General features: G+C 50.5%; 3 protein-coding genes across 4 annotated transcripts; all 3 read left to right on the top strand.

Annotated features, from left to right (window-relative positions):
• Positions 1-774: 774 nt before the first annotated feature.
• Positions 775-4,366, top strand: LOC120955399 (sodium/hydrogen exchanger 8). The gene is made up of 2 exons (XM_040376237.2): positions 775-2,893; positions 2,977-4,366. The coding sequence occupies exons 1-2, from the start codon at positions 1,040-1,042 to the stop codon at positions 3,157-3,159; spliced, it is 2,037 nt and encodes a 678-aa protein (XP_040232171.2). The 5' UTR covers positions 775-1,039; the 3' UTR covers positions 3,160-4,366.
• A 1,205-nt stretch (positions 4,367-5,571) lies between these two features.
• Positions 5,572-8,265, top strand: LOC120955401 (transmembrane protein 115). 2 transcript variants are annotated; one of them, XM_040376241.2, is made up of 5 exons: positions 5,572-5,661; positions 5,745-6,551; positions 6,635-6,710; positions 6,773-7,129; positions 7,195-8,265. In XM_040376241.2, exons 2-5 carry the CDS (start codon positions 6,113-6,115, stop codon positions 7,673-7,675), a joined length of 1,353 nt encoding a protein of 450 aa, XP_040232175.2. In that variant the 5' UTR covers positions 5,572-5,661; positions 5,745-6,112; the 3' UTR covers positions 7,676-8,265. The 2 variants fall into 2 exon arrangements, with proteins under 2 accessions (XP_040232175.2, XP_040232174.2); XM_040376240.2 differs by lacking the exon at positions 5,572-5,661 and having other exon boundaries at positions 5,668-6,551.
• A 437-nt stretch (positions 8,266-8,702) lies between these two features.
• LOC120955403 (chromobox protein homolog 3-like) lies at positions 8,703-10,032 on the top strand. The gene is made up of 2 exons (XM_040376247.2): positions 8,703-8,881; positions 9,034-10,032. Exon 2 carries the CDS (start codon positions 9,063-9,065, stop codon positions 9,702-9,704), a length of 642 nt encoding a protein of 213 aa, XP_040232181.1. The 5' UTR covers positions 8,703-8,881; positions 9,034-9,062; the 3' UTR covers positions 9,705-10,032.
• The last annotated feature ends 552 nt before the right edge of the window (positions 10,033-10,584 follow it).

Raw genomic sequence — 10,584 nt, 5'->3', positions numbered from 1 at the left:
AGCTGTCAAAAACTTCCGCGCCTCCAATCGCGCCTGCTGTTTCGCAGAGATACCCAACTTCGGTATTGCTGAGATTTTCGCGGTAGCGCGAACCGATTATTTTTACTTTTTCTGGCGGATTTGTGTGAAAACTCGTGTCGAGAAATGAGTTTTGTATGTTATTTTGCACAAACTACGTGAAATAGATAATTTGATTCGCAAATTGATAGTAAAATATTTCTTCTTGGCACATTCAATCGTCACTAGACCTCGGATGGTTCCATACACGAACCGCGATTATCTCGCCTATCTGTCAGATTTTATAACATAATTGACAGCTCAAGTCATACGCGATTTTCGCGGTACCGCGATGATCTCGGTTCGTCTATTTCCAGCCTAAAATTAAACAGACACATGAAAACATATGTTAGTTGTGAATTTTAAGTTGCTCTTGCTCGTGACGGGGACATACAATCTTGCAACTTCATCCAATCTCTTCTACACGTTGCCACCATTGCTAACAGAGGTATCTTTTTCACTGTTTATTCCTTTTCCTTTTTTATAAGAGACCCTGTCGATGCTTTCACCCTAAAACAAAGCAAAATTCAAAGAAATTTGAACCATCAAACATCACAACAAAAGATAAATGTTCCGCAGCGCACCAGTTCGATCAAGTCGGGCCCGCACAGGGTGCCTCGTACACTGTTTATCTTTTTCTCGCTTTGACGTTTTCGGATGTGTGTTTGCTTCCCCCCACCCAACACCACACCAAATTGTCATACACACCCCTTCCCCTTGTTTTTAGTCTGTGAGACTGCTGCGGTGGAAAAACATTCCAAACGCAATCAGCCAATCTAGTCACCTTCGGAGAACCCAGCGACGACGACGACGAAACGGACGGCTGCAATGGCCCATCTAGCTCGCGAACATTCGACGGGCGTGAAAACGTAAAACCAGTCCCTTTTTTTGCGATATCAACTTTTTCCAAGTGGAGTGCACACAACAACAACAAACAACACTTCCCACTGCAGCGGAACGATTGCGTACCCAGTTTGCTCCGATGACTCAATCGCTCAAGGACACGATGAAGTCGGCCGGAATCTACTTTCTAGTGGTCTGTGCGTTCCTGTTCACCTCGTTCTACAATGTCGCGTCGGACGCGGCCAACCAGCGGCCGACGGTGCCCGGTTCGCCCGGCGCCACCGGTACGACAGCGGCATCGCCATCCGTCGTACTGGCAGCGATCCACCACGGCAATGCATCCGTCTCTGCGTCCACCGTCGCCACTGTACCGTCTGCCTCCCCGGCTCCTGCTCCGGCCACCGCCAACGGTACGGCGGCGACGGCAACCGCACCACCGAACGGCGGCAACACCAGCACATCATCCGCCACGATGTCGCCGGAGAAGAGCGCGGTCGAGCAGGAGCACTACAGCTCGATGTCGATCTTTTTCGTGCTGTGCGTGATCGCGCTCGGCATCCTACTGATCCACATGATGCTGCAGACCGGCTTCCAGTACCTGCCGGAAAGCATCGTGGTCGTGTTTTTGGGCGCCCTGATCGGGCTCATCCTGAACGTATCGTCCGTCAAGCACATCGCCAACTGGGAGCGGGAGGAAGTGTTCTCGCCGACCGCGTTCTTCCTGGTGCTGCTGCCCCCGATCATCTTCGAGTCCGGGTACAACCTGCACAAGGGCAACTTTTTCCAAAACATTGGCTCAATACTGGTGTTTGCCATCATTGGGACGACAATTTCCGCGCTCGTGATCGGATCGGGCGTGTATCTGCTCGGGCTGGCGGAGGTGGCGTACCGGCTGAACTTTGTCGAATCGTTCGCCTTCGGATCGCTCATATCGGCCGTCGATCCGGTCGCGACGGTGGCCATCTTTCACGCGCTCGACGTGGACCCGGTGCTGAACATGCTGGTGTTTGGCGAGTCCATCCTGAACGATGCCATTTCGATCGTGCTGACGACGACGGTCATGCCGATGGTGTCCGATTCCGGCAGCAGCACGGGCGAGTCCATCTTCTCCGCACTGAACACATTCTGCATGATGTTCTTCGCGTCGGCCGGCATTGGCGTGGTGTTTGCGCTGATGAGCGCACTGCTGCTCAAGCACGTCGATCTGCGCAAGCACCCGTCGCTCGAGTTCGGCCTGATGCTGGTGTTTACGTACGCGCCGTACGTGCTGGCCGAGGGCATCCATCTGTCCGGCATAATGGCGATCCTGTTCTGCGGCATCGTAATGTCCCACTACACCCACTTCAACCTGTCGACGGTGACGCAAATCACGATGCAGCAAACGATGCGCACGCTCGCGTTCATTGCGGAAACGTGCGTGTTCGCGTACCTCGGGCTGGCCATCTTTTCCTTCAAGCACCGGTGCGAGCTGTCGTTCGTGATCTGGGCGATCGTGCTGTGCCTGATCGGGCGCGCCTGCAACATCTTCCCGCTGGCGTGGCTGGTGAACCGGTTCCGCGAGCACAAGATCACCAACCGGATGGCGTTCATCATGTGGTTCTCGGGGTTGCGCGGTGCCATCTCGTACGCGCTGTCGCTGCACATGCAGTTCAGCACGGAGGAGTCGCGGCACGTGGTCATCACGACGACGCTGATCATCGTGCTCTTTACGACGCTGTTCTTTGGCGGGTCGACGATGCCGCTCATGAAGTACCTGCAGGGCGGGAAGAAGGTAAAGCGCACGGCACGGGCAGGGCGTGCGGGCCGCAAGCGCAAGGAAAAGGCCCTGTCGCTGAGTAAGACGCGCGAGTGGGGCCAGGCAATCGATTCCGAGCATCTGTCCGAGCTGACGGAGGAGGAGGAGGTCAGCTTTACCCAGTCCCGCATCGGTGGCTTTACCCGGTGGGATCGAAAGTTCTTCACGCCGTTCTTTACGCGTCGCTTTACGCATCAGGTGAGTTAAACCCCAAAAATAAGCTTATTATTTAGATGCATATAAACAAACAGCTTTTTTTTGTTTGTTTCTTTTATTCGTAGGAGCTTCACGATTGCAAGAGCCAGATGGCCGATCTGACCAACAAATGGTACCAGGCGATCCGAATATCCCCCGACGATCCGGACGAGGAGGACGAGGATGATCCCGATGCGGATGCCATTTCGGAACGTTCCACGACCAACATCGTGTTCCCTGGGCCGAGCAGCCGCAGCACCAAATCCTGATCCAGTGAGCTGCCCGGGCACGTGATACGCTCCCTGCCGGTTCCAACATCACCGACCTCGTCGGTGCCGGAACCACCGATCGGCCGGGAGCACCCCATAGCGGACTGTCTGCCCGGGCACGAGGGAGCCCTTTACGATACGTCGCCCCTGCGCACGGTCGATTTCCTGTAAGTGGCCCAACATCATTCTCCAGCGAACGAATGTGTGTTTGCGTGTGTGTTTGCTGTGCTGTGCAAAGTTATACGGATATATACAAAATACGTAAAAATGAAATGTGCCGAAGCCACGAAAGCAAGTCACCGTGTATCGCACGGGTAGTGCAGGTGCTGGGCAATGTATGTGGTGTGTGGTGCATGTTTTATTGCAGAAAGGAAAGGTGTTAGTTATCGGGCAACCGTTTTGTTTTCTTTTTTTTATCGTGTAAACAAATTACGTGCAATTACGTGTAAAAATTAATTATCGGGTGATAATTCGCTAGTCAAACGGAAACGAAAAACAGGGGCAAATGGGGGAAAGGGGACGTTTAACGAACAAAGGGTACGATTTTCACTACTTTCCCGCTTTTCCGAGATACCCCGAGATATGGGGTCTCTCTGTCGGTAGCAACATTCACCTAGATTTTGTAATAGACAAATTAAAATAACGATTTAACTACCTACACACACACCCTCCACAGCAGTAAACGAATCTTTAAAACGTCGATACATTGAATCTAGTATTTGAAGGTAGTTAGGGCAATAATCAAGAATTATTATACCACATTATTACCAAGTATGATCGAGTGTAGCTCATTTATAGGGAATATTGCAGTGAAAGTTAACCAATCGCACAAGTATTGTATCAGCTTTTTGTTTTGTGTGGCAGAACGGTGTGGGAGACATATTTACGCTTAAACACAACCCCCCCATCTCATCGCCTCACGATCGAACACGTGTCATGTGCGTGTGTGAGCATAAAATAATCTATCGCCGGAATCTATCGCCGCCAACCGTTTCCATAGAACTGTTTCAAACCACAGCGCACCACGCTTTAAGTTTTCCTCCCAGCTCTCCTCGAGCGCCTTCGCTCCATTTTTCTCCAGTGCTTCATAAACAGTGTTATTTATCTAGGTTTTACTATTCCCCTCTCTCTCCTTCTCAATATGTGTAATATTGTTTGTGTCTCTAAGCTATCGTTACCAATAAACAAAACCGTTTCGCAACAGGTCGCTGCCGCTCTAAGATGTTTCATTTGAAAAACCCCAAACCCCGGTAACGCCACTGGAAGAGAGGTAAGCTTCGTAGGCCGTAATAATTGGTACCTTGACTGCCCAGTAGATAAGATAACGGAGGTGCCCGCAAGGTGTAGCCAGGCTGCTGACATGGTGCAACCACGTCACGCCACCGGAGGGTGGTGGTAATCTAATGTGCAGTTGCCCACCCCCCGGGCGGGCCGGTACTTGTTTGGGGTTACATTGGAAATGGGCGACCGACCGACGGGTTTGGGTGGGGGGGAATTTGTCGGGGAAAAATAACAAATTTCTACACTTTTAAAAATAAACGTTGCTGCTGGGTATTTTTCTTCTGGGTCTCGGTGCAGGAGGAGCTGGAGGTTTCTGCATCGGTTTGCACGTGATATAGCAAACTGTTTGCTTTCCCTTTCGAATTGCGAATTGGTGATAATGCGCGCAATCGTAAACAGTAATCGATTGGTGATGGTCATGATCATTGGAAGATGTTTGTGTGTGTATGGTGGGGAAATCATAATTGCAACATTGAAGAATGTTGCGCAAAACAATCCCCCAGATGTTTTTTTTCGTGGGTTATGCCAGCCTTTCGAACGTTGCAGCTGTCCTCCAACGGCTGTTCTCACACGTGTTTGAGAGCACGTGTGGATATGGAATTTGAAAAGGGCAATATTAAATTTACATATAGTGTGTCACATACAATCTTGTAAAAAGTGAAGCTTTTTATAAACAAGTTACGCATTAGATCACCAGTTATTTTTAAAAGTTGAAAGAAATAAAACGGTAAATGCCGAAACCGCGCGCGCCTCCCTGACAACCGGTAACGGTGGGCACCTCAACTCGACTGCGTAACCGCACGCACATCAGCACACTCAGAGTGACCAGAAATATCGAGTTATCTGTGTTCCTACCGATTTTTGATATGGCAACCGATTCACAGATGAGCACCATAAAACTACCGATGTTTCATTTAGCCTACCTAAAATTAGCGATTTTTTCATAATACTAACCGAGAAGTCATCAATTTGTTTTCACAATTTCCATAATTATCTACAGGAGTGCCTCTTTCATGCGACCGCTATCGACCAAATCTGGTCCATCTCTTTTAATTAAAAACAAATTCCGAAAAATACCAAAAAAAATTGAAACTCCTACCGAAAACTACCGATACAAATTTTGATGCTCCTACCAAAACCGCCAAAAAAATCTGGCCACACTGCACCGTAGCAAAATAGCTATTTTGACAGTGCAGCAAAACAACACAGCGATCTAAGATTGTAAATCTACACATTACAAAGCAATCGACCGCAAAAAAAAACGCAGCTTTACCAAATTTACCACCCCTTCTCCATTTTCACAGAAGTTGGACCGTTCCGACCGCATATCTACTTCGGCGTGCACGTACCTCCCCTTTACCGTAAGTGTTCCCCGTTTGCATGCACGCCAACCCGAGCTGCTCCAGCCACCCTGTCCGTGACTGCCGTTGCCGCTGTTATCGTCGCTGCTGCTGCTGCTGCTGCTGCTGCTGCTGACACGGCATAAATGTAAGGATATACAAAGGCACACGCACCGTGCCGGGATCCGTGCGCTTTTGGCCGTGCTAGAGCGGGAAGCAACGGGTCGCTGCTGCAGGACGACGACGACGACGACGACCGGAACCGGAGGATTGCGTACACCCTCCTCCTCCCCCTCCTCCGCTGATCCCGGTGTTCGATTCGATTGGCGGCGATGGCGAGCAGCAACAATGCACTGTACCTCCGGCAGCAGATGGCGGCCCTGCTCGGCAGCACCTCGACGTCGATCAAGTTCATCTGCATCGCCACGCTGGTCGGCTACCTGATTTCCTTCTCCGAGCGCATATCGGTGATGCTGTGCGTGACGCCCGGCTACCTGATGCCGCCCACCTTCTGGGTGTGGACCATCTTTACCTACTTCTTCATCGAGCAGCACTTCTGGGAGGTGCTGGTCGATCTGGTGACGGTCGGGCTGTGCGGCAAGCTGATCGAACCGTCCTGGGGCCAGATGGAGATGCTGCACTACTTCGCCATCACCAACACGGGGGTGGCCATCCTGACCAGCCTCTACTATCTGCTCTACTCGATGGCAACGGCCGATGCGGAGATTCTGTTCAACGTTCGCATCTACGGGCTGGCCGGCATGAATGCAGGTAAGTGTATGCAGGTGGGCGAGCAGCAGTTGAGCCAGTTGGTGCGCACACTGACCTTCGTACCCTTTTTCGACCGGTTGCAGCGATAAGTGTAGCCGTTACGCAGATAATGCCCGACCATCTGATAGCCCGAACACCGATCGGTAAATTCTCCAACCGGTACGTATACTAGCTGGCACGTTCGCATTGGCATTGCAATAACTTCACATTGATTTGCGCAGAAACGTACCATTGACCGTTGTCATAGCATCGATTTTGCTATGGGCCGTCGGGCTACTGGATGGCACCTATCCGGCAATGTTCGCGTCGGGCCTGTACGTGTCCTGGGTGTATCTGCGGTTCTACCAGCGGCACTCGAACGGTACGCGTGGCGACAGTGCGGAAAACTTCCGCTTCGCCAGCTTCTTCCCGAACGTGCTGCAACCGTTCATTGCGATCTTCGCGAACCCTGTGTACCTGTGCTGTCTGCGGATAGGGCTGGTGAAGCGGCTAAGCCCACCGCAGTCAAACTCTGGCTCGCTGCACTCGGTCAGCGTGCAGCTGCCCGGTGTGGATCCACACGACATGGAACGGCGGCGGTAAGGCGTGCTCTAGTATTGCTCATGCCATCAATATCGTTTACTAACACGCTTCTCTTCCTTAGACAAATTGCACTGAAAGCATTAAGCGAGCGGTTATCGAAAACGACCGACTCCAGCCGTCAGAATACCGTGCCGAAATCGTTCCCACAAACCACCGGCAAACACCATCATCATCATCATCATCACGGGCAACACCATCACGGTGGGCATGGGCATAGCCACGGGCATCATCATCAGCAGCAGCAGCCACAGTTTGGTGGGCTGCCACCGTTTACCGGTTTCCCGATGACCGTGGACCGTCCAGCGATAGCATTACCTCCGCCACCCACGAGCAGTAGTAGCGGTGGCAAACAGCTACCAGCGGCACCGCTCCCAGTGGCATCCTCCCAGCTGGGCACCGCTAGTCTACCGTCCCCGGGCCCAGTGGAAGGACTGCCCAAATCCCCATCCGTATCCTCCAACCTGATCAACCTGGACGCGACGAACGTTGTCAGCAGTAGTGGTAGCAGTACCGGCGGTGGACCGACAACGTCCACGATGTAAGCTACCGCTGGAGCTGCACCACCTCCCCCACCCTTTACCAACCGACCCAAGTAAAGCCCAATACGCGGAGCCTTTGGCGCATAGCTTTAAGCGTTGTTCTGTTTCTTATTTGTTTAACCTTCTACAGATAGATTACCGGTGGAGCGAGTGTGTGTGTATTTGCGTGGTTTAGAGTACTTTTTGTTGTTACATTCTTTCTCCCTTCTATATCAGTGAAACATCGAAAAGACGGTTTAAGATGGGCAAAGCAGTAGAAGATAGGCACTTCACGACGGCTTTACTTGCGAACTCCGACCGTAGATGGAAATTATTTTTGACATTCTGTTCCCCTCTCGTACCCCATTAACGTTAATGAACGCGTAAATAGTGCATACATATTCATGCTATAGGGACATACTTTCTATGCTTTCGATTAATAATGCGGTTTAGTGAAGTGTGCGTGTGTGTTGCCAGTCAATAGGGATATGATGATCGTTGCGTACAGAATGATATTACGGCAACGTCCGGTGGACGAACTATAATCTTTCAATCCTCAGTATATTTGACACACGACAAAGAAATGAAAATAAAACAATAACGATTGAATTTAACTGCGTGTAGTTTCAAATGTTCTAAGAAAAAAGTCGTTAATATTTCGTTTTTTTGTTCATATAAAAACATATTGAAATAAACAGGATGCGCGGCAAAACAGGAACTTACTGCACCACCCTGTGGTGATTGATGGGAAAGAGCGCCATGGGCGGGTTGGTTCATGCCGAACAGAGATTGACAAATGAATGACAGGCAAACACATTCTGACAGCTCATCAATATTTGAAAATGTTTGAATTTAATTCGATTTCTATTGACTGATGTATTTGTTTTATCTTTCAATTTACATTTCTGGTTTACAGAATATGATTTTGCTTCAAACAGCATACAGATGCGCCGGAAAATGCATTCCCAAACTGTCACCCAAGCTCCCCGCAACGGTTGCCGGTGTCGCGCTTGAACCAACCCGTGTAAACGCTGCCCTTTTTTGCGGCAAGAAGTGCCATCAAAATACATTCACGCCAAGCGTCACTGCTTTGACCATTCGTCGCTGAAAGGAACGCTGCGTTGAAAGGAAAGCGCAAAAAACAATCCCTGAAAAGAATCATCCAGCCGCAACGTTCCACAAACTTGCCGAAAACGCAACTTGCAGCAGAATCTCTCCATCTAGGTCAAGGTTTGTATTGCGGCTTGTGCGAAAGCGAGATGCGCTCGGTGGGCGCCATTTTTTGCCCTGCGAGGCGCGTTCGCCGCATAGCATCACTCGCATCCCCGTGAGCGCGTCGTTTGATGGTGTGTTTTTTTCCGCTTCCCTCTCTATCCACACAGAACAGCGAATAGCGGTTAAAAAATACACCATGGGCCGCACCAAGGAACCGAAAAACACGAACGGAAACAGCGGGAACGATAGTGACACCGAGGAAGAGTACGTGGTGGAGAAGATCGTGGACCGGCGGGAGCGCAAGGGCAAGGTAGAATATCTGCTCAAATGGAAGGGGTACGACTCGGGCAGCAATTCCTGGGAACCGCGCGAAAACCTCGACTGCCCCGAGCTGATCAAAGCGTTCGAGCAGTCGCGCACGGATGCGGCGAAAAAGGATGGTGCGGCCGCCGGCAAGAAGCGGACGACAACAAAGAAGAAGCGAACGGGCGGCGAATCGGAGAACGACAACGACGGCTCGGACGATGAGGGACGCGACGACAACGCGTCTACCAAGTCGAACAAATCCAAAAGCAACGATGACGGCGGCGATCCCAAGCAGGCGGATGGGGAAGCGGTCGAGGAGCTGAATGGCTTCGAGAAGGGCTACGTGCCGGAGAAGATTCTCGGCGCCACCGAGGGAGACAATGAGCTGCTCTTCCTGATCCAGTGGAAGGACAAGGACAAGGCGCAGCTGGTCAAATCGAAGGAGGCGCGCAAGCACTGTCCCCAGCTCGTGATAGACTTCTACGAGGAGCGCCTCATCTGGCAGACGGTCGATCAGTCGCAGGTAGATTAAGTGCGAAAGAGCAGCGGCGCGGGAGAGGGAGCAGTAGACGACGGGCCCAGGGAACGGATGCGGGAGCGAATCCCGTGTGCGACGCTAGACGGTTTACTTTTAATGACGTTTGAGTTTAGAATTAGAATGATGATTTCGGTTATCTTTCCGCAAATTTTTGTGCCCCCCATTATTACTATTTTTCTCTATCTCTCTCTCTTTCACTAGTTGCATGTCGACTCCCCCCACTACTACCCCCCTATCCCCCCTCATCTCCTTTACTCGACAATATCTGAATTTAACTAATGGAATATTTGAATAAATGTAACAAATAACTACGTTAACAATACATACCGAGCGCGCTCTTCTCTGGATTGTTCTCTGCAAGGACTTCGGAATTTCCCGTGGCTATCATATTATACATTAAACAATCTTTATTTTTGCCATCGTTAGGGTTTTTAGGCTTCGTTTCAGAAGCAATTACAGTGAACACAGCAACACGCACACTTACAACGGGTTTTACATTTGCTCTCTAAACATTCACAATCTCAGCTAACACAATCTTCCCTTCGGGGGCAGCACACGCATGCTTTCCGCATTCCTTCGAATCGGAATAGCTCTTCCTACAATACAACTTACGAACTGATGGGTGACAACTGCAACTCCCTCCTCTTACCTACCAATGAACACCAACCCTCCTTCCAAAATTTCGCTCCTGCACCAACGGTGAAATGAACCACATCAGAGTAGCCACTGAACGTGCCACACTGCTGAACTTGCCGACGCATTTGGCATTTTAATCATAGAGTAACCATGAACAGTAGTAGCCGAACTGAACAGCCCACAGAACGGAAAGACGAACACAAATAGAAATACGTTGAATCTTGAGCCCAAAAAACAA

This window comes from Anopheles coluzzii, chromosome 3 (genome assembly GCF_943734685.1).
Source record: "Anopheles coluzzii chromosome 3, AcolN3, whole genome shotgun sequence".
Lineage (NCBI taxonomy): Eukaryota > Metazoa > Arthropoda > Insecta > Diptera > Culicidae > Anopheles > Anopheles coluzzii.
The sequence above is the reverse complement of the archived record's forward strand: the minus strand, read 5'-3'. Positions and strand labels throughout refer to the sequence as shown.

Coding starts and splice junctions, on each gene's coding strand:
- LOC120955399 (XM_040376237.2), top strand. CDS start 1,040: ATGACTCAATCGCTCAAGGACACGATGAAGTCGGCCGGAATCTACTTT. Junction 2,894..2,976: donor CGCGTCGCTTTACGCATCAG/GTGAGTTAAACC, acceptor TTTTATTCGTAG/GAGCTTCACGATTGCAAGAG.
- LOC120955401 (XM_040376241.2), top strand. CDS start 6,113: ATGGCGAGCAGCAACAATGCACTGTACCTCCGGCAGCAGATGGCGGCC. Junction 6,711..6,772: donor ATCGGTAAATTCTCCAACCG/GTACGTATACTA, acceptor TGATTTGCGCAG/AAACGTACCATTGACCGTTG. Junction 7,130..7,194: donor CACGACATGGAACGGCGGCG/GTAAGGCGTGCT, acceptor TCTCTTCCTTAG/ACAAATTGCACTGAAAGCAT.
- LOC120955403 (XM_040376247.2), top strand. CDS start 9,063: ATGGGCCGCACCAAGGAACCGAAAAACACGAACGGAAACAGCGGGAAC.